The sequence below is a fragment of the Pectinophora gossypiella genome, chromosome 15, assembly GCF_024362695.1.
Source record: "Pectinophora gossypiella chromosome 15, ilPecGoss1.1, whole genome shotgun sequence".
Classification (NCBI taxonomy): Eukaryota; Metazoa; Arthropoda; class Insecta; order Lepidoptera; family Gelechiidae; genus Pectinophora; species Pectinophora gossypiella.
The window spans coordinates 5,335,107-5,356,820 of NC_065418.1; the positions used below are offsets into that span (position 1 = coordinate 5,335,107).

A 21,714-nucleotide genomic window follows, 5' to 3' on the forward strand; every position below is an offset into this window, starting at 1 on the left:
ATTTTTAGAAACTACAATCGTGTTTTCAATCTCAGGTCATTAAAATTCATGTTGAAATTGAAAACTCCATTTTTTCTCCAGAACATGTTTTGGCTGCTCTTTCAAAAGATTAAGTGACAACTACACATCCATCTCTTTTCAACACAGGGCCAGTTCGCCTGCCAGAACGGGATGTGCATAGCTTCAGCGTGGAGGTGTGACGGAAATAACGACTGTGGGGACCTGTCTGATGAGCTAGGCTGTCAATGTACGCCGCCCATGATCCCGTGCGATGACGTCAAGTGCTTCTTACCTGCATGGCGATGCGACGGAGATTTTGATTGCGCTGATTTGACTGACGAGAAGGGTAAGTCACACGAATATGCTTTATTCCTTAAGACTAATAATCAAAAATAAACGTTAAGAGAGTCTTATCATGGCGATCTTTATCAACTGAAAAGTGAGGAAACTAAAGAAAAATATAAAAGATACATACATACATAAACTTACGCCTATTTCCCACCGGGGTAAGCAGTGACTATAGAATTCCTGTCGTACTTCTCTTGTTTCCTCCACTAGATTGATTAACAGTACCCGTTTTGCGTCCTGTTCATATACCACAGCAGAAATATTCCGGTTTTTTATGATTCTAAAACAAGCAAAGTTTCTAAGCGATAACGTTTTTAATGGACATCGCTTAGTTTTATGTACAAAACAGCAGAGCTCGACATAACACTTGACACAAGTTACAATTATTTCTCGGTAATAGAAAAATAACAAGCGCTTTGCGGTAACGATACGAGGAACTCCACTTCGCGTTATGCATTATTCATGTACTACATATTCGCATAATTGTAATGCCTGAACAACAATTATATTATTATTTAGGTTTTAGTTCTTCGAGTCTTCTATCGTTTGGGTTATGAGGTGGATTATTCCATCAACCCACCAGGGTTATCTTTGAGCCGCCAAATGCCCCTAACATAGTTCATATAACGATCACTCACTTACATCAGTAAGTAGTAACCGTAACCAACGGTTTAACGTGCCTTCCAAAGCACTGATCGTCTTACTTTTGAACAACCTTTGGGATTCGAACCCGGCACCTCCGGACCACGCTCAACCACTGGACCACAGAGGCCGTTTTTTGTTCTTGGAGTATAGAAAAAGTAAACCTAGCTCAGACGCTGGTGGGGAGCGGAAAGTTGGCGTTCTATACGTGGTACTATTCCATATTCTATGATACCGCGTCAAGTATTACACGATCTGTACAAATAGTCAAGCTCGTATCCCTATCCGTGTGGGCAGAGCCACAAGTCCCCAATAAGATTATGAATGAGTTATGTTAGTATTATTGATTAAACATAGAGTATTCTTGTTTTATTTTAGATTGCGGTCACCGCAACTGCACGGAGAATGAATTCCAGTGCGGCACAGGACAATGCATAGAGAAGAAATGGGTTTGTGACGGCGATAACGATTGTAAAGACGGCTCTGATGAACGGAACTGCACTGTGAGTGGCCATTTTTATTATTATTAGGATAATAATAATTGCAATTATTATTTATGATAGCACTATCTCTCATTGTTCATTGAAAGTGAAGGATGTGAGTGAAGGATCTGCAGTAGTCATTTTAATGATAATAACTGTTATTATTTATGACAAACAGCAGGCACTGTTCATTGAAAGTAGTGGATGTGCGTAATTATAACTCATGATAAGAAATGTGGTCTTATTGAGTTTTTAGTATATACTATAAGATATTTCTGGCTACTAGCCGAAACGTCTCCATCAACACTGGAGCAGCGTGGTAAAGTATGCTCCATACCCCCTTCTGTTGATTGAGTGGAGGCCGTTGCCCAGCAGTCGGATATTATGTAGGTAATAGGCTAGTATAATAATTTTAATAATAATAATAATAATAATAAATACATACAACATTTTCTTGTTAGATCCCAAAACGTCCTGACACTGTGAACTGCTCAGTGAACGGGTTCGCTTGCGGCAGCGGCAGCGACGCCCTCTGTATCCCCAGCTCGTGGGTGTGCGACGGAGAAAGAGACTGTCCTGGCGGCGAGGATGAGCGAGACGAAAGATGCAGGAACTCCACCTGCGCGCCGTATATGTTCAGGTGTCCAAGCGGCAAGTGTATCTTCAAGGCTTGGGTAAGTTAGACAGATATCATAACTATAAATCGTACACTAAAGTACGTAATTACATAAGCCGTGTAAGGGGCTTTTGGCGGCTGAATAATAACCCTGACACCACTCGTAAGCCATACGGGCTAACAATTAGTGATTTGCGTAGATATTATTTGTCTTCGATGGTTCACTAGAAGTTCGTAAAGAAACTAAAAGTAACGGAAAAAGATGAATAAACTAGTGACTAACAGTTTGACTTATTCATAGGCTGATTTTATGCCGTAGAGGTAAATTCGTTACTAAGCTCTCTTTGGCCTCCAGGTTTGCGACGGCGAAAACGATTGTAGCGACGACAACGCTTCAGACGAGAAAAACTGCACAATCATTGGCCATTCGAAGTTAATACCGCGACCGGCAACTGAAAACAAGCCTGAATTCGCCTTAAACACTTCTTGCCTCGAATGGATGTTCAAATGCGACAACGGCAACTGTCTTCCGTATTGGTGGAGGTGTGACAGCATCAACGATTGCGGGGACAATTCTGATGAAGTGGGCTGTGGAATGTTCACGCCTGAGACGAGCTCCGTGCGACCGGAACATGAGGCGTTCTCTCCGAAATGTGGGAAGGCCCAATTTATGTGCTCGCCGGGTAAGTTGGAAAACTTTTTTATTAGCGATAAAGCGTCAGTATTTGCGTTAATTTTTGGTCGATTGAACCGAATGGTCTATGAGACCCTTATTGGTAGCCAATACTGGAGGTTACCAGCCCAAGACATGGTGCATCATTTTGGAGAGGCCAATATCAATTGCCCTATCGATTGTCATTTGATAATGTTCTCCCAGGAGTATGCATACCCTTGCAATGGGTGTGCGACACGGCAGAAGACTGCGCGGACGGTCTCGACGAGCGCGGTTGCAAGGACCCCATCACACGTATACAAACCTGTGCGGCCGACGAGACACCGTGTTTAGACGGGCGAGGGTGTGTGCTCAACTCCAAGCTGTGTGATGGTCGGAGGGATTGCAGCGATGGAAGCGACGAGGCGACTTGTGGACGCATTGTGAGTATCTTATTAGGATCCCATGACACGCATACAGACGTTTTCAGCCCACTATGATCGAGTGTCTGTACGGTACTGTGCTGTCCTCTAAGCTATATGTGAGTTGTGGACACATTATATTTTGACCCAACAAGATGCCAGAACCGAGGACGGCAATTAAAGACGAAATTATGTTCATAAATGCTGCCGATTTTGGTAGACAGATTTTTTTGTTTGACTGTTGGTTTTCCATAGAAAAATTGGATGACACTAGGAAGATAGATTTATAAATTCACAGGGTCCGCTTACCTAACCTGAAGATTTGACAGGTCCGGTTTTTTTACAAAAGCGGCTGTCTAGCGGTTGGTTTTCTATGAATAAATATTTACTCGCAGGGCCACAAACCAAGTGCGGATTGCCCGAATGGGTTTCTCTGCGATGATGGCACGCTCTGCGTGTCTCAAGGCTCCCTCTGCAACGGACACCAGGACTGTTACGACGGCTCTGACGAAGCCAACTGCTCCAGTTCTAGTGACTCCATCAGGAATACTCAGGTAAAACAAGAGATTTTATTTATTGTGTCTTAGTGTTACAACTTAGCCTTTGGTTTTGATTTCATACATGACCATTAACTCGGCCCAGAGGGGACAGAGTCATCTTCTTTGCCCGTCACTGGGGCAGTTCCTGTTCGGCGATCCTTGTCACGGGTGTGGCCGCCTATTCAGTAGGCTGGAGTGAGATGGTGGCTGAGTTCGGATAGGGACCCAGACCTACGGGGTATAACGTAGAACTCTTGCCCGGGATATATGGGATACGGATGAAGACCTCAACGGTTGCAACGGTTCCCAGCCATCGGTACGGCTATGAAATAGACTACTCTAGACGTCATCCCGCTCACGTCAGACAAAGTACTTCGAAACGGAAGGAAAGAGGGAAACCATTGTCCTATTTTTCCATAAAAAGTAGCATCGAGAATGTTACGCCGACAAGAGCCAGGCTATTAAATTAGCGATGATGAAGTGTTATAATATCTATAATAACTCATATTAGGAGCGGCGTAAGGTACATAAGTTTTGGCGGTAACGCTTCTGCGCCGTGCAGGCGTCCGCCTTCAGAAAATGGGGTCAATATTTTTAATCTACTGCGACAATGAACCTTTTATACTTCCGGCGATAATTTACCTTTTACGTTTCTCTCCAAACAGTTCCAAGGTATGGGCGTGGATCAGCTGTCGATAAACTCGACGAGTTTCCTCATATCCTGCTGGATGGCGCAACAGAAGATGGTACAGTACAGCTTCCTGCCATCTATCTCCAAAGTCAGCGACGGCATTTGGAAAAATATGACCTGGACCAATGATAGTATTTACAGGTAAGGTTGAGACTGATGGTATTGTTTTTCTTATTTTTGTTAATCTTAATACATACATAAACTCACGCCCGTAATCCGTAATGGGTTGGGCAGGGCAACGAGTAATCAGAGGATAAGTTGGAGCCATTTTATTAACGGAAAGTTAAGATGAATATTGATCATCCGTATTCTTTGTTATGTATTTCTTAATTAAAATTCGTAAATCACTCAATAAGAAGAATTAGAATTTGATTGTTTCTAATAATCGCAAATCACTGTTTACGCCAATGAAATTAGGCATTCTAAATGTGCTTCGTACCTTTATAAAAAGAAGTTTTATTTTTATTTTTGTTTATTAACCGCCTTTTAATTTTATGTGAACGAATTTAGTTTGGACAGTCTTATAAGAATTGATACAAAGTTTTACTTACAGATTCACCGACTTGGAGCCGTACACAGAATACAACGTCACTTTCTACCTCCGAGATAGCAAATCTAAAACTATTTATGCGTCGAACAAGTACTACAATACTACTACTGGAGAAGGAGGTATGTGTTTTGATCACAGAATATAAGTATACGGTTGGAAGGGCCAACTGACTTTAACTTTGCACTCCGCTCGTCCGATGATACATCAAAAGGCCGTCTATTGCATTATCACCTGCAGGGAAAATCACAGTCGATATCTGATTAGGCCAAGATCCCCTCCTTATCACAGGAAAGCTTAGGGCCTTTCCAATCACTTTCTTCTATTCCGTGGTTTTGATACACTTCATATTACAGTATACATAAACTCAAACTAAATGCGGGGGTAAACAGAAACATGGATTTGGATTTCCTTCGAGTTTGCTAGGTACTTGTTTTCTTCACACGTTAATCTTTTCGTACTTGTTTAGTACTGCGCCATATTTACTCTTAATGCTTACTTAGTTCCACCTCAGACCGTATCTTCACTGGTCATCTGATGATCTGATATTGTTATAAAGCTAGTCAAAAGTGTCTACTGCTGGGAAAACGCCTATTCCTGCTTTTTCATCTTTATCTGTACCGAGAGATTTCTCCACATTTTGTCAAAAGCTTCTTAAACCTGCCTCCGCCTCTGCATCCAAGATTCTTTATAAAAAGAAAAAGGTTTTGGTGTCCACATTTCGCCAACCTATCTGGATGCATTCTGCAAACATGACTGGCCCATTCCCATTTGAAATTTGCACCTTTTAAATCGAATTTTCCCTCCATAGTACCATCTCCGCCCCGTCGCATCGGCGTACGGCAGAGGATAGGCCATCGAGTGGACGTATTATGGGATGCCCCAGAGCACCCTCGCGGCGTCATACGCTCCTACACCATACACTACGCCCCGCCTATACCGCCGGTCAAGAAGGAAGTACCCATGTTGTGGCACCCGCCGAACAACAAGTCCATTTCTGAAACCATCGACGGATTCTTCAAACCAGAGACTAACTATTCCTTCTGGGTAAGTTTGAGAAGTCTTTTCTTTTTAGATTAGTAGGAAGTTACTTTTTTTTCTACTTCTGTACTCTACCCCTTTTAACGTATCATGATTAGATTCATATATTCTGTCGTATCGTTCGTACTAAGCGATGTTTATCTCTGTTCTGCTGTCATTCTAATCATAGTGTCGTTAGAAGGGGTATTCTTATATTATGTAAAATATTATTCGACTCTGTAAAGAGCTTGGCTAGGTTTAGATATCAGATATGATTGATATTTAAGTAACGTACATTGTCCTACTGATCACGGAGGTCTACCTCGCAACCAAGAGGTTGCAGAGGACTGTAAGAACATTACATTTATCTACAACAAATTTATGGCACGCGTAAATCAATAATTATCAACAATCGGTGCGTTCGCTTGGGTGGAATAGAAGACGACGAAGCATCAGGATTTCTTATTTTGTATTGATTCCTATAACTGCTGACAACTCAGCAATTATTTAATGCAGACGTTCCGTAAGACCCGTTACCACCCGGCGAAGTAGTTAATCTTTCGAACAAGTAGTTCCTGCCATTTGTGGCAAATCTATATCGCCGTCCCGTCAAAAAAGCCCGTTACGCTCAAGTGAACCCGAAAAAAGAAAGATTCAATTGTATACTAACAATGTTCCAAACTGCAGGTAACAGCTCACAACGGTGCATTCTCATCCGAATCATCAGAGGTGGCGTACCTGGTGTTCGACGATATCGGCGACGTCGACGATCTGGTCAACGTGAGCATGTCCCGACTGAACGATACCGCGGTCTATCTCGAATGGCACCAGATCAGAGGCATTGAAGGCTACTTCGTCAGAATACTCGCGCCGAGGGAGTACGATATGTCCGACGTCGTCAATACTACAGCTACTAATATAACATGTAAGTTGTGATGTTTGTGTTAAGATTTTTTGGCTATTTCATTAATGAGTTACTGTTGTAACGAACAATACGTTCAGAACACGCTTGTATCCCCGAAGGCAGACGTGTACAGTATTTACACTGACTCCTCGCCAGCTATGTTAAAGTCCAAAACCTCCACCGCCACAATCATTATTATTTTTATTCTCATTTTTATATTTTCATTATGTATTAAATTTTAAGTGAAGTAAACTTACTTGGGTCGACTATGTCGTAGTGCCCTTACAGGGTCTCTGTTTGTTTCCTCTACTTTTAAGACCTCTGTAATAACATCCGGAATGAAATAAATATCTTAACTCGCTCAGACTTCCCTGATATTTGATATAAGTAAGTTTATGGATTAGAAGGACCACTTGTTAATTGCAAATTCAAGTTTTCGGAGGTTTCAAATCCTGAAGGGGAGATATCACAAAAAACACTATGATCCCTAGTTTAGCTAGAACTGCGGGCGAGAGATTTTTATTTGGAGTGTCTCAACTTAACCGTGCATTCTCTTCCAGTAATCGACTTACCAACCGGCGTGCAAGTATACGTGGACATAATGGCTTACAAGGGCGATGTCTTCGGCAACCCCTTCACAATTCCTCTACCTATCGTGGGTATCCCAGATGAGAGTTTGAACCTTACTGCCAAGCTAATAAAGGAGAGGCGAACGGCTGTAGAACTGTCGTGGACGCGGCCTACCAGTGATAGATATAAGAACAAAGAGTTGGAGTACAGGGTGCACTACAGTCACTTGAAGAACGGCTTGACTAGTACGGGAATGATGCATCGTAAGTTATTAATTATCTTATGATTTTGTAAAAATACATTGTACATAGTACAATCTGTCAATTACACTGTAGCAGATGGACAAACTGTCAATAACATTGCTTATTCCAACAGCCCCCCCCGCGTTTTTTGTAAAAGTATTCAACATAACATAATTTACTATTATTATTATATTAAGATTTTAAGTTGAAGAAAATATGTCTTACAAAATTTTCCCTTGCTTTTAACACACATTTAGTCAAGAAGCAAATTGTAATCATGGTTTCTATGAATAAGGTAACTTTGTTCTCAGTTAAATGCAGCATTATCACAATAATGCTAAATTGCTGATATTATAATAATTATGATAATTGATATTCTAAATATTACAAAGTAGCATCTATCTTCAACAATAAAGATTTTTTTTAAAGTTACTATGGAAAATCTTATTTATTAATTATTTCCAACAGCCCAGAAATTGATCACCAAGGACACAACTGTCATCATAAGCGGTTTCCACGCGTGTGAGAGTTACTTATTCGCAGTGGGCCTACGCAGCGGTCCGCTCTCTAAGCCCGTGGAAATTATCACCAGGGAGAATGCCAAGTGAGTGTTCTTCTTACGTTAACCGCATAATTGGGTAGTTGCCATTTAGTTGAAATATTTTTTTTTAAAGGGACTGGCTGGAATACTCTCAGGACCGTAAAAAATGGAAAGAGGAAGGGGAGGCCTTTGCCCAGCAGTGGGATCTAGTAGGCTAGATTAGATTAGTATTTTTTTTACTAAACGTCGAAACAAAAGTGAAAACGTACGTCGTAACGTCATACAAAAACGTGATAACATACAGCAGATTTTCATTAAAAAAAAATAGTAAATTCAATAGGAAAAATGAAATAGTTTCTTTTCGATTCAGACTCGGTAGTGATTTCGTAATTAACATTTCATAATTCCTTTTTGTCATGCATATCTGTCGTCTCGTTCGTACTAAGCTGTACACCATTAGTGCGAAAAAGACATTTCACTCGTATTCTAATCATGCTACGTAAAATGGGGTATAGTTCAATATAATATACGAATTTTGCAAATTTTACAATCATATCAATATTTCTCAATATTTTATTGTAATCAATAAAAAAAACAATTAATTTTAATTGTGAACTATGTCAGGAATAGTAAGGGTCGAAGCGAATGGAATTCCATAGTCTCTGCTTCACAAGGTGGGAAATATATGTAAATTATAATTTATTATTCTTTTGCAGAGCTCCAATAAAGAATCTTCACTTCAACTTCTTAGAGGACAAGTCTCAACTGGAGATTATATGGAACGCCAATTGTGATGTGCTTCGTGAGCCTGTCGCTTACAAGGTTAGTGGTCCTGTTACTGTTCAGTATAAATCACCGTTTTATTAGAGTTTCGTGTATCAAATCAAATACACTTTACTGCACAAATACAAGAAACTTATACCATGGACGTATTACTACAGACTACTACACAAGAGGTCTGTCTGCGACGTGTATCCCGGAAAGAATTCCAAATCCCGTATTAGATCTAGATGTCGTTTTTCTGCCAGCGGGATTTAAGTTACGTTCGTTTATCCGCTAGGAGCGCTACCGTCGCATCCGCAGTATAGGAACATTATATTGACTTCCTAGTTCTTCTTGAAAACCTAGATGGCGTTGTCGACTGTCATGTGAGCGTAGCGTATACTTTTTATTATTTTATTCTTATTTTTAACGAGACTTTGAACACCTTGAGTGATCATGCCAGCCGCTTAGGTGCTTTCGTGTACCTATCCTGTACAAGGATTGGTCATCCAGATAGTATAAACTAAAAGCCTTACTTGATAGTGGCTCTGCCAACCAGCAATTGACTTTATTTATTTATTTATTCTTCTTTAGACTTCTGCGTTCTTATTTAGACTTCTGCGTTGCCAAGGGAAATCACACCCTGAGAGGGAAAAACCATTCTTCTCACGTCATCAAACCAAAATCATTAAATGAATCAATTAATTCAATTCAATTTGATGGTCATCAAATTGCACCATGTATCCAAGCAAATAAAATTACTCTATTCTATTCTATTCATACTTTGCAACGCCATCTAACTTTTTTTTGGTAAATTATTAAGAGCTTTATTTAGGACATTTCGTATTTTTATGACTAAATGTAATTTAAAGTATTCTTTAATTAAAATAAATACTCTCAAAGTTACCAACACAACTTAGCAATATGGATTGTAAAGAAGGAATATGTTTTCAGCTGTTCATAACAGAGGAGACTCGAGAGAAAGTGAGCAGGTATCGGCTGAACCCGACGATCAACACAACACTCACGCACATCATAAACGATGTGCCGACCGGCGCGCGATTCAAAATCTGTATTGAAGTGAGTTTATGATTTTTATAGTAAATAAATCTTTCATAGCCTACACAACACACGAACAGGGGGTCTAAAAAGTCTACGTCAAGGCAATTCATCTATAAAACAATATTGCAATTGCTCCGTTCCATTTCAGAGAAAACGCTCTCTTATATTCTACCTCAAATAGCAATTGCTGAGACAACAATCGGTTATTTTGAAGGATCACGACAACATTTATTGCAAGTGAAACTGTATGAATAGGTCAAAGTGTATGTTTGCAGACGCTCAAAAGAGCACCCTCAGGCCTGTTGTCATGAATTTTGTACCGCGCGAGAGTCCTCAGCGCTCCCCATTTGTCCGTATAGTAAATGTTATGCGGAACAAAAAAAAACACAATGTTTGCAGGCCGACGTGAGCGGGTCTGCGGAGACGTGCGCGGCGGTGCGCAGCGGGCGCGTGGCGGCGCCGACCGGCGTGGTGGCGTGGCAGGCGCCCAACGGACACGTCATGGTCAGCTGGCAGCCGCCCGCCGGGGACACGCTCGCCGAGTGAGTACACTGACATTTTATTTTTTATTAGGGTATCGATAGACTACAGATAGTCCTATTGTAAAGTACTATTACATTACTACTACTACTACTGCTGCTACTCATCATCATCATCATCATCAGCCCATTAACGTCCCCACTGGGACGGGCTATATAGCGGGGATAGGGAGATCGGGCCTTAAACCATCACGCGGGCCCAGTGCGGATTGATGGTTATTAACGACTGCTAATGCAACCGGGACCAACGGCTTAACGTGCCTTCCGAAGCACGGAGGAACTCGAGATTTTTTTTTTGTTGTGCTGCTACTACTTTGTTCTATTGCATTAGATAGTACTATTGTTGTCTTTTTCGTCGATCGGATAGTACAGATGATGTTCAAGGTTAACTATTGATAACCGACCTTCAAAAGTCAAACTATTCATAGTTCGGTAACACCCTCGGTAGCGCGTGTTACAAGCGGCAACTTTACTAGTATAAGGACAGACTCTGTTTTACGCAGTGTATTTGATAAACAGTCGATAGTGAACCTTTTAAAAAGTACAGTACAGTCTATACAGAAATGCATGTTTATTAGAACACTGTGGGGCTAGCGGTTGCTTATGTTCGGCGCCCGAAGAACGTAATATACGATCCCGACGACCCGATTAGTCTAGCCATAGAGTCGGCCAATCAGCTCTAATTTTCTCTTTATGACTGATACTTGTCAACTATATACTTTTGATAAACTAGAGCTGTTTATTTTAACACCAATCTCGAACTCTGCAACACTTTTATTCCAGACACAAGTACGAAGTAATAGTCTCAGAGAAGGAGATTCCAGACGATATGTTGCACCCGACAAAAGATATGAAGACGGCCATAGCGGAACACTCCCCGATCCTCGTCGTGTCCTACACCACAGCCAGTCCCCTGTACGTCAGCGTCAGAACTGTCACCAAGGACGGGTACTACAGTGACCTTAGCGAAGTTCATACGCTTAATATGGAAGGTAAGATGGTCATGTTTTTTTATTTATTTCGTATATTTATTAGGCTGGTTTCCAACTAGTCAAATCAGTTACTTCTTACTAAACGTCAAAACACGAAATTACTAAGGAAATTATAGAAAAAGCACACCGTGACGTCATAGAAAAACGTGATAAAATCTCGGAGTTGTTATTACGTCTTTTTTGATTAAAATTCATAAATAAGTTAAATAGAAAAAAAAAAATGTTTCTCGTTAGTTTTAGATCTGTCTTCAGAATTTAGTAATCAAAATAATTTATCTTGAACCTAGTTCACGACTCAATTAAAAATATATATTATGGGTAGTTTATATCATATCATTGTGTGTAATATAATAATATAAAAATAAGCGTTGTGTTGATATTAGTGTTTGGTTAAGTTAGGACATTGCAGGCTGATCACCCGATTGTCTGAAAGTAAGACGATGCGTAGTATGATAGGCAGTCGGTCCCGGCTATATGCTTAAGTATGTATGTAAGTGTGTAAGTATGTAGTCGGTATGTAAGTGTGTAAGTATGTAGTCGATATAGGAGCCATGTCAGCGGCATTTGGTGGCTCAATTGTCACTCTGACACCAGGGTAGATGGTCCACACGAGAGATGAAGAGGTATTGATTTATTCATCCGGGAACAGGAGTAATTTAATTACTCAGTTGGGCTGTTATAGAAAGCGATAAAATACACCACACGTAAAATAGTTTACAGCAACCAGTCACAACAAACCAAACCTTGTACCTCTGCCTACCCCTTTGGGGATACAGGCGTGATTGGCGTGATGCCTTGTTATGTAAAAAAGTTTATTTTTCGTTTTCAGTGAGAAAGAGCTTACAACGCTAGCAGAAATAACTAATTACATACAATATGTATAAAAAGTCACTTTTCCGCCAGGCATGGCTGAGCCTCAATCAGCAATGGGCGCCATATGGTGGGGCGCGGGCGCGGCCGTCATCGTGGGCATCGCACTGGGAGGCGCCTTGCTGCACCTCGCCATACGACACCGCCGGCTCACGCGCTCCTTCCTGAGGTTCACCTCGCACACACCGCGGTACGACAGTCGACGGGGACAAGCCACTATTGGAGATCATGGTTAGTACAATCATCCATACTGTTAAACAGAACAACCAGTTCGGTACAATGACGGACTCTTTAAAAAAAAAGAATAGAATGGAATAGAAATTGTTTATTATAAAAGGACGCCACACACAAAGACAAGACAATAACATCACTTATATTTTTACAAAACAATTACAAAAAGCATAAGAGGATGTTCATTACAATGATCATAAGGTGGTGGTGTACGTTCTGAGATAAAAGGGCCTCACTCAGCACAAGTCGCGGCGTGAACCACGACACTGGTATCCACTGGTATCTTTCTCCACGTTCCCCAATAAAAATAGAGACGGTACTGTCCAGAATTAACGTGATAATTATTATCTAAACTTCCTTATTTTGTCTGTATGTCATTCACCTTAGAGAATGGATTTGCCCAAGTATGGGCGGGCAAGTCAAAATTTATGCTTTCAACGATAAGGCGGGTATTATATACGCAAATCACAAAATCCCGACACATCGTGGTCTGCTCAGGCAGATATCGATCGGTGCATTTCAACGATTGACTTTACACGACAGAATAAAATAAAAGAACTTCTAATTAATAAATGTTACTACAGCACTAATACTTTAATGATACTGATGTTACTATTTGAAAAGCTTCCTTCTTTCTTTTAAACTTCTATTTTGTTGTGCCCGAAAGGGTCTGTGTTGTGAAACTCAAATGTAACTTACCAACTTGTACACCATCATAGTATGATAAATAAAGAATATTGAATATTGATAAATATACAAAACTATGGGGACATACAATTGTCATTAAAATTGGTAATGTTTATTCCAGACGACGATGACGTGCCTCCAATCCACGGCTTCTCAGACGACGAGCCGCTAGTAATCGCGTGAGCTGAAACAATGTGATGAATGTGATCTTGTCATTATCTAGTATTCGTATTGCGCCGCCTGAACTTCACATCTACATACTAAAAACATTAAAATTTTCGTAACATTGTTTTCGAAAACTTAAGCACGATTTATACTAACACTGCACGTCCGCTGAGTGGAATCGGACTGGACGCAAGCCGATATTTGCGAATTGCTATATGTTGTCATGGCAACGTACGGACAGAATTTACCGAATCAGTACAAAGCTAGAAATCTTGGCCGTCCCTCCTCCGATTCCACTCAAGTAGACGCGTAGCTTTAGCGTCGCTGTTCGAAGGTACCGAGATTGGAGCTCTAGCTATGTACAGTCATGAGCAATATAATATACCCACTTTAGGACTCTGTCGCACTAACATATTTGACATTTAGTGAGACTTACTATTCAATTTGTCAAAAAAGTTAATGTGACATGGTACCAAAGTGTATACGTATTAATGTTCGTGACCGTACAGATTAACACCAGTGTTGTGTACAGATTCTGGGTACCTTCGCTCCATTACGATTAGTATGAATTATGCCTAATGCGCAATGCCTTTAGATAAGTATAAATTTAAAAAGTTTTCAAACCACGTGCACATAGGATTTGTGTTTATTTTTTTTTATTTTGTATTTTTTTTTTCGTAAATTGTAGGTGTAGTCCAGGCATTTAGCCGCGCATTGTAGACAAATTTGCATTTTATTATCATTCGCTTGTGTTGTGATGGTCGATATACTACATCTCTTTCATCTGTGCATGTCACAGAACAACAAAAAGACATAAGTAAAAAAATAGTAAAACATATATAATGTATTTCATATAAAAATGTAAACGCTTTCCCTAAATATTAGCTTCGCTATCACAATGCAAATTAAAGTTAATGTTATTGAAACATAATTAATTGCCTACAATTGCCCAGAGTATTATTATGGTTTATCAATTATAACTACTTAGTGATGTTAAGGGACTAGAAAAATGTTTACGTGTCTGATTTTATATTTCTCATCCGTAAAGCTAATTGTAAACTTTGTAGGATTCAGAAATATAAGATTAAGCGTAGGCTATGAAAAAAAGGGCTGTAAATTGTAAAGACTTGTTATTTTGTGAATTTTTATCTTCATGTATCTTTTGCTCATCTCATAAAATTGTTGTAGAGAAAAGTATATAATAACCGCAACTATCTCATTCATTATTTTATTATTATTTTTAAAAGTTCGACACCAAAGATCGTCGTAAGTACAATTTAAATAATTTATTGTAAACCCCTAAGGACTGTGTTGAACTTCTTAGTATAATTTCGTTAGTAGATCTCGACATTCCCCATAAATGTTTATACATTTTTTACTGTTTGTGTTTAGTTCCTAAAGTGTATTGTAGACATCAACGAAAATGATCAGTCTAGTATGTTATTTTTTAATTTTCAAACAAAGTGTATGGGCTGGTCTCTGAAACAGAAAGTAAATAAATAGGAACATTATATGAACGAATAAAACAAATAAAAATAAGATTCTTGTTTAATTTTCAATAAATAATCCTTTATTCGATTATGCTTCAAATCGTATAAGAATTAGAGAAACATCTTAAACGGTAAAGGCATTGTAAAACACTGTAACAGGAGTCAAAACAAAATGATCTCAGTATATTACGACTTTTTTGCATCGTGAGACAAACATAATAGACTGAATATACTGTTCTCATCTCAAGTTCTCTACAGCTGTAAGTCTGCTATCGTCTGCGAAATCCACTCCTGCGCCGGCAGAAGCACGACTGCGTGGTCGCGCCACACCGCCACCCCCACCGCGGCCTGACGACCGCCCACATTACACATAAGTGGACCGCCTATTCCTGTCTGGAATAAACATGACAGTATTGAAAATCCACTATTGGCCACAAGTTAGTATAACTTACGCCCGTTATAGATATGATGTACAAAATGGCGCGTGACTTGATATTTGAACCACTAGAATTGGTTTATTTATCGCGTAGTTAACAACTTCGGCTTACATATCACATCGCGCGCGTTATGTAAGTTCTATGGTACGCTAATGACTGATTCTGAGGATATAAATGTATAATAAATGCATGAATTTTAACAATGAACTGTAAAAAAATAATTTAAAAATAGGAACTGATTATAAACTATTCAGCCCCCACACATAACATGCATTAACATGCTAACCACCACGACGCGTTGAATGAGCCAACTGTATTTGTTATGCGATAAATAAAGCATTTTTATTGGCTCGATTATCGCAGAGGCTGTGAGCAGTTCCTACGTGTGGGTATTTGTATTTTAAATGAGTGGTTAGAAAAGTTTTATAAAGAAGGTAGCTGTAAAAAAACACTTACAACAGTACCGCGGGACTGCACAGAGGCACAGAACGCTTCTTTAGGTACACGTTTGCTGGTAACCCGCTCCGAACATGTGTGTGGCGTCAGGATCACGGCTTCTTGCCACCTCGATTGCTTGCGGATTGCTAAAGGCAAATGTAAGTTATTTATTATTTTGTTATTTTCAATATAAGTACTTTTTTATCTTTCCGGGTACGGAGGCGTCAAACCGACAGACGGCCAGAAGGATTGTGTTCATGATGTTATGGACTAATCCTTACGGTGTATATTTGAAAATGTATCATAATGGCTGTTTTTTGGATTGTGATGACGTTTTGGTCCAGAACAGGGGGCTAAAAAGACCACATCGAAACAATTCACCTAATAAGCAATAATGCTATTTGACATTTGTTGGCATTGCGTACTTACTATTATGTGCAAACGTCAAATTGCAATATTGCTTTTTAGATGAATGACTTTGATGTGGCGTTTTTAACCCCAAATACAAATACAAATACAAAATAATTTATTTGTGTACATACGTCAAGAAGATCTTATTAAACATTACATAACATTAAACATGTATCAGTATGCACTGCCATGAGACTGGCATACAAATATCTGAAGAGTTCATGCATTGAGTGAATACATTCCAATAGTATGTGCTGTCACAATGTCAATAAAATTAACAACAAACACCAACCAATTACACATTACCGTTACGAATACTATAACTTAAATACCCATATTATACTAAATTCAGTGTCGTCGTCTTATTTGAAAATTGTCAAATATTCAGATGTCTTATAGTATGCTTTGTCAACTAATAAATTAAATAACTGTTTTTTAAATTTCACGTTATTGCTAATTCTAAGTAGGCCATCCGGCAGATTATTATATAGGTTCGGAGCCATGGCATAAATGTTGTTTTTAAACAAAGTAGTTTTACCACTTACGTGAACCAACTTATAGCTTCGTCTTAAGCTTTTTACTTTGGCAAAGCGATTCATATTCATTCTCACAAACATAACAGTCTCGTATATGTACATTGAAGGTACTGTTAATAGTCGGAGTCTTTTAAAATGCGGTCTACAACTGTCTGAGGGGCGTAACCCACATATCGCTCGTACACAGCGTTTTTGAGTTTTTGACCCCTCAGATAAGTTTTTTTTAACCGACTTCATAGTGATTAATTCTTTGTGATTCTACTTCTGAATTTACTGCAATATGAGTTGTAATGAAATATGTATTTAATTTTTATACTTTCTGTCTTACCTTGATCATATCCTCCCCAGCCAAAGAACTTGCAGACATCGCCCACATGAGGATGTGCGAGACAGGCGGGCTGGACTTCTACGGTCATACTAAGTGGGCGTTTCCAATACTAGAACAGCAATAAATTCAAGGATTGAGATAAGACGGTGTAACAGCGACTGGCAGCAATAGGATGAAGACTCGGTGAGTGCTGTTTATTATCATTTAACTTTTTTATTGTCTTGTCAAATCCAGCGTTTCTGCTTCCAATAGTATTTGCATGTAGCTTACCAAAAGAGCCAAGTTGTGTGTCAATTGTCCAGGTTTGTATTGCGGATGTAGTTGAACTGACGCCATGCGTTTCTGCCATTCCTCGTGGTCCTCCTCATTCAGACGCCAAGTACCCCCAATTAGGGTTATTTCCCCAGGGGATGCTCTACTGTTAGGCAAATAGCACGCAAGATTAATAAAATCAAATCATTCGTTAGAATAACAGAAACAAATAAAACCATTAACTCTTATTGAAGTCGTACTGTAAATGGGCCCAAAATGATGAAAAAAAAGATTAGTCGTAATGTTTCTAAACTTATTAGTTAGGTAAATACCTTTTAAAAAGTAAAGCAATTAAAACTAAGCTTACAATTTCACACACCGTTCCCAGAATAAGGTCTTATTAGAATATTTAGACTTGGAGACTTTCTAGTCACGGAATAATTGTCTACGTGCTTACCCAAACACGCAATCCCCGGCGGTAATCGCGGCTCTAGGATGCACGATTGTGGCGTAACACAGAACACTTTGTCGCCTTCTAGTCAAAACCACTAACGCAAGCCAAGGATGTACCCCTTTCTGCGTGTCTCCAATTTGTTTACCTGTTAACGATAACCATTATTTCTTACTTTCATTTTATGTAAGTAGTTTTATTTTAAATGTTTATTTCTTATCGTGCTCTTACCGTTTTCAAAACTCCGATTGGATCCTTTCACAACTTTTCCGCATTCTCCAAAAACTTGCTGATTTTTGTCGAAAGAGCTGTCATCGTAATCACTTTCAAAGCTCGAAGCTGTTAGCACGTGTTCTTTGCTTTCATCCTCGATAACTCTTTCTGTCGTTGTCTTCTTCCCGTTCCGGAAAATCCTGCTTTTATTGCGTACCAAATTTAAAAGTTTAAAGCCTTGAAGTACTTGAAAATCAGGGTTCGACTGATAGCTGATTGTCTGACTTTCTATATCATATGTCCGCTCATCTGATGTAGTTGTAAGTTTCACTGGTCTTCCATTTACTCTCGGCTTTGAAGTAGGTAAACGATCTCCTAAAATAAATTAACAATTGTTAATAATTAATATGTATGATGATAAAGTTACTTGTAAAAATCAAATAGGTTCTTTACCTAGCCTCGGATCGAGTGTTGGTGGGGCATAGCCAAAAAGTGGCCCACCATCTTCATCACTGTCTATCTGGCCGTAGGGTCCTTTATTCACTATTGGAACGTTTGGGTAAGACCAACTTGATTTAGAAGGCCTATTGTCCGAATACAACCCAACTAGTCCTGGACGAGGTATTTCGACTACGTAATCTTCAACATAATCCTCATAATCATCATATTTTGTAGTGGGTTGTTTTGAATTTTTGTTTTTGATATTCCAGTAAGGGTCAACATATTCGTCACTGGGCGTAACGATTCCTTGGTTTACAGGTCTTGTAGTAGTTGTTCTTGCTTTATAAGCTTGTGACCCGAATTTGTGGATCATAAGGTTGTTTCTTTGCTTCAGTGATGGATTAATCTTATCGTTCTGATTTGATCTCTTAAGGCGTTTGACTGGTTTGTAATTGTCAAAAAAATATATCTGAGAGGATAAAAATTCTGGACGTAATGGTAGCACGCAACAAACCATTCGGGTTTCAAATATAGGTCTTTTTGATGTGCTGAAAAATATAAAATTTCACTAGAAATCTAACAAATACAAATATTATTTATTGCACTCAAATCTGTTATTCGAGACCTACATCTACAGGGGATAAAAGAAACACTCGATTAGAAGAAGAAACACTCATATAAACGTCTAATAAAAACTAAACTCTCAAAATTTATCTACGCCCTTTCAATATTAAAACAAAACACAAACCTGGAATCGGCCTTATCTGCCTACTACGCGTACGCTTACTCCTGGTTGCGCTATGGCGTCCTCCTTTGGGGACATAGCACAGACTCGGGAGATATATTCGTACAACAAAAAAAGTGCATACGTATCCTATATAACCTAAGACCTAAAACTAGTTGTAAACCATTCTTTATATCAAACAAAATGTTGACTTTCCCTTCAATATATATATATGAGACAGCATTGTTCGTGAAAAGAAATCTTCAAAAATTTGAATTCTGCACCAGCACAAGAAGGAAAGACCTCCTACAGACCCCTGCACCAAAGATGGAATTGTTCAAAACTAGTCCTTACTACCGAGCTATAAACATATACAATGCATTGCCAAAGCACTTAAGAAACAATATAGAATCACAAACATTTAACAAAAACCTAAAAGACTATTTGTGTGTAAAAGGGTACTATACGATAAATGAATTTATAAATGATAAAAAATTATAACATGCATGAAATATAAAATAACAAAATAACAATTTTATGAATAAAATGACGAAAACGAGACAATAACAAATAAAATAATAAAAATAAAATATGATCCCACTAATAATATACCATAATATTACAGCATGATCAAACAAAATTATTCTTATAATAAAATCACAAATATGATAAATATAGCATGATCCAATACCACTAATTGATATCTATATTTAATGTTTTATTTATTATGACCATCACGCAGTCCGCTCAAATTTTGCAACACCCTTCCAGGGTCATGTACTTACCTCATTAATCATTATAACATCTTGTATAATTATGTACATGAAGCAATAAATAAATAAAATAAAATAAAATAAGTAATTCATAAAAAATATTTTATCGCTGTTATCAGTTTAAGTATTACCTTTCACGACTACTGTACACAGTCCCCCCAATGCGACTGCATTCCATTTTCTTCATATATGTACAAATACTTTCAGTTTGTGACACAATTACATCTTTGTAAACTTTAATAGGAACTTTGTTAACAATAAATGTGATTTTATTTGCGTCATTCTGTTCTATATTATTTATTCTATTTGAGTTGTTTTTGTTGGTATTATTGTTCACGATAACTTCTAGTTCATTTTTATCTGTATTATTAAATCGAGCATCTTGCCACAAAAAAATATCATTGTCTGGAAATGTAAATTCAAACTCATCACTGTTGGAAGGTACCGTTATACTTGTATTGCTGTTATTTTTATTTTCTACTGCGGATTTTGAAACTTTATTCTTATTTTTGACGATGGTTTCTTTTAAGCGATCGGGCCATAATATTTCACTTTTATCTTGAAACTCAATGGTTTTACTTCCTTCACTTCTATCTATACTTTTATCTTTATTTCTATTTAAGTTGTATTTGTCTTCTCTATGAGTTAGACCGTGGTCGTCGTCTCTGAACACAATTTTGGCGCTTTCATCGGTATCGAATTTACTTAACGTTTCAAATCGGGGTTGAGAGGGTTCTTCGCGTAAATTATTTAATTTTGCGTTCAACCACCAAAATTCACCATTGAGTTGAGCGATTGATTTTGAAAATAGGAGGCAGAACACGATCGCCGCGAACATTTTGATATAAAATGCGTGTGCGTTGCATCAGAGTTTAGAGGAAGCACAGGATATTGCAATGGTGCAGCTATGCACATATGCAACAATTAAATGGCATTTGAGTGCAGTGAACGCAGTTAGTGGGGCTATTATTTGGCGACAATTACGATGATTTGTGACGCGCCGCACGCACCCGCCGCGGAAAATTGTGGTCGGCCCGATCACTCAACTGTTCTAGTTTTTGTATCGTTCGCAGAATTTATATATAATTTATTTATCTCATATATTTATATTTAAAAACAATAAGCATATAAATACCTACTGCGGTAAATATGTCTACTTTATTTTCGCTTTGTTATTAGGTTAATTGTGATCCGTGGTAGCCCAGTTGGTAGAACGCTTGACTTTCACTGTAAGGTTCGAATCAAGTACGGGGGCCTAAACCAATGATTTTCGAAATCGTTTTTCAAATTTATGTTTGGATCATAAATTATATTATTATCACGTGGTCAGCGGTGTGGGAAAACATCGGAGAAACCAACATACCCGAGAAATACGTTTCGGAGGTATGTAACCTAACCTTTATTAACTCCCTTCGCGGGTTGAAACGATGACGATGACGAAGATTAAATGTAATATCATCACTATATCTTGAACGATACAGTAAAAAATCCGTAGTTTCTCCAATTTTCTGCATCACCGTTCAAATCATATAAAATTAACATGAACGCGTCTAAATTAGAGGAAACTTTATCAAATATATAAAGATGTTTACGCATTTCAGTCATCGACTCCCGACGTATTTGCTCTCCTGTTAACGTAGCTGATTGCTTATAAATCAATACCAATATACGGAATATATGAATGTCAGGCGAAGCC

At 38.6% G+C, this 21,714-nt stretch overlaps 2 protein-coding genes across 5 annotated transcripts in view; one reads left to right on the plus strand and one right to left on the minus strand.

Moving 5' to 3' along the window:
- LOC126373057 (40S ribosomal protein S19a) overlaps window positions 1-15,063 on the plus strand; it is a 53,589-nt gene extending 38,526 nt beyond the window's left edge. For 2 of the 4 annotated variants that reach the window (XM_050019018.1, XM_050019015.1), the window contains 18 exons: window positions 148-346; window positions 1,369-1,493; window positions 1,934-2,146; window positions 2,444-2,771; window positions 2,966-3,183; window positions 3,558-3,716; window positions 4,367-4,533; window positions 4,934-5,061; window positions 5,751-5,986; window positions 6,647-6,884; window positions 7,424-7,696; window positions 8,144-8,279; window positions 8,933-9,038; window positions 9,933-10,058; window positions 10,440-10,582; window positions 11,363-11,571; window positions 12,475-12,672; window positions 13,481-15,063. In XM_050019018.1, the coding sequence (XP_049874975.1) occupies window positions 148-346; window positions 1,369-1,493; window positions 1,934-2,146; window positions 2,444-2,771; window positions 2,966-3,183; window positions 3,558-3,716; window positions 4,367-4,533; window positions 4,934-5,061; window positions 5,751-5,986; window positions 6,647-6,884; window positions 7,424-7,696; window positions 8,144-8,279; window positions 8,933-9,038; window positions 9,933-10,058; window positions 10,440-10,582; window positions 11,363-11,571; window positions 12,475-12,672; window positions 13,481-13,542 (3,264 nt within the window). In that variant the 3' untranslated portion in view covers window positions 13,543-15,063. The remainder of the gene's footprint in view (window positions 1-147; window positions 347-1,368; window positions 1,494-1,933; window positions 2,147-2,443; window positions 2,772-2,965; window positions 3,184-3,557; window positions 3,717-4,366; window positions 4,534-4,933; window positions 5,062-5,750; window positions 5,987-6,646; window positions 6,885-7,423; window positions 7,697-8,143; window positions 8,280-8,932; window positions 9,039-9,932; window positions 10,059-10,439; window positions 10,583-11,362; window positions 11,572-12,474; window positions 12,673-13,480) is intronic. The other 2 variants (XM_050019014.1, XM_050019017.1) reach the window with 1 other exon arrangement.
- Window positions 15,064-15,107: 44 nt separating this feature from the next.
- Window positions 15,108-21,051, minus strand: LOC126373093 (uncharacterized). Its single transcript, XM_050019090.1, has 8 exons — window positions 20,150-21,051; window positions 18,534-19,069; window positions 18,099-18,455; window positions 17,874-18,015; window positions 17,435-17,582; window positions 17,165-17,273; window positions 15,908-16,035; window positions 15,108-15,407 (listed from the first exon to the last, which is right to left on the minus strand). Exons 1-8 carry the CDS (start codon window positions 20,854-20,856, stop codon window positions 15,267-15,269), a joined length of 2,268 nt encoding a protein of 755 aa, XP_049875047.1. The 5' UTR covers window positions 20,857-21,051; the 3' UTR covers window positions 15,108-15,266.
- Between the last annotated feature and the right edge of the window lie 663 nt (window positions 21,052-21,714).

Bases quoted from the DNA above. Each gene is read 5' to 3' on its own strand.
- LOC126373093 (XM_050019090.1), bottom strand. From the start codon at position 20,856: ATGTTCGCGGCGATCGTGTTCTGCCTCCTATTTTCAAAATCAATCGCT. The intron at 17,274-17,434 runs GTAAGCTACATG...TTGCTGTTCTAG, and splicing joins CACACAACTTGGCTCTTTTG to TATTGGAAACGCCCACTTAG. The intron at 16,036-17,164 runs GTAAGACAGAAA...ATTTGCCTTTAG, and splicing joins CTGGGGAGGATATGATCAAG to CAATCCGCAAGCAATCGAGG.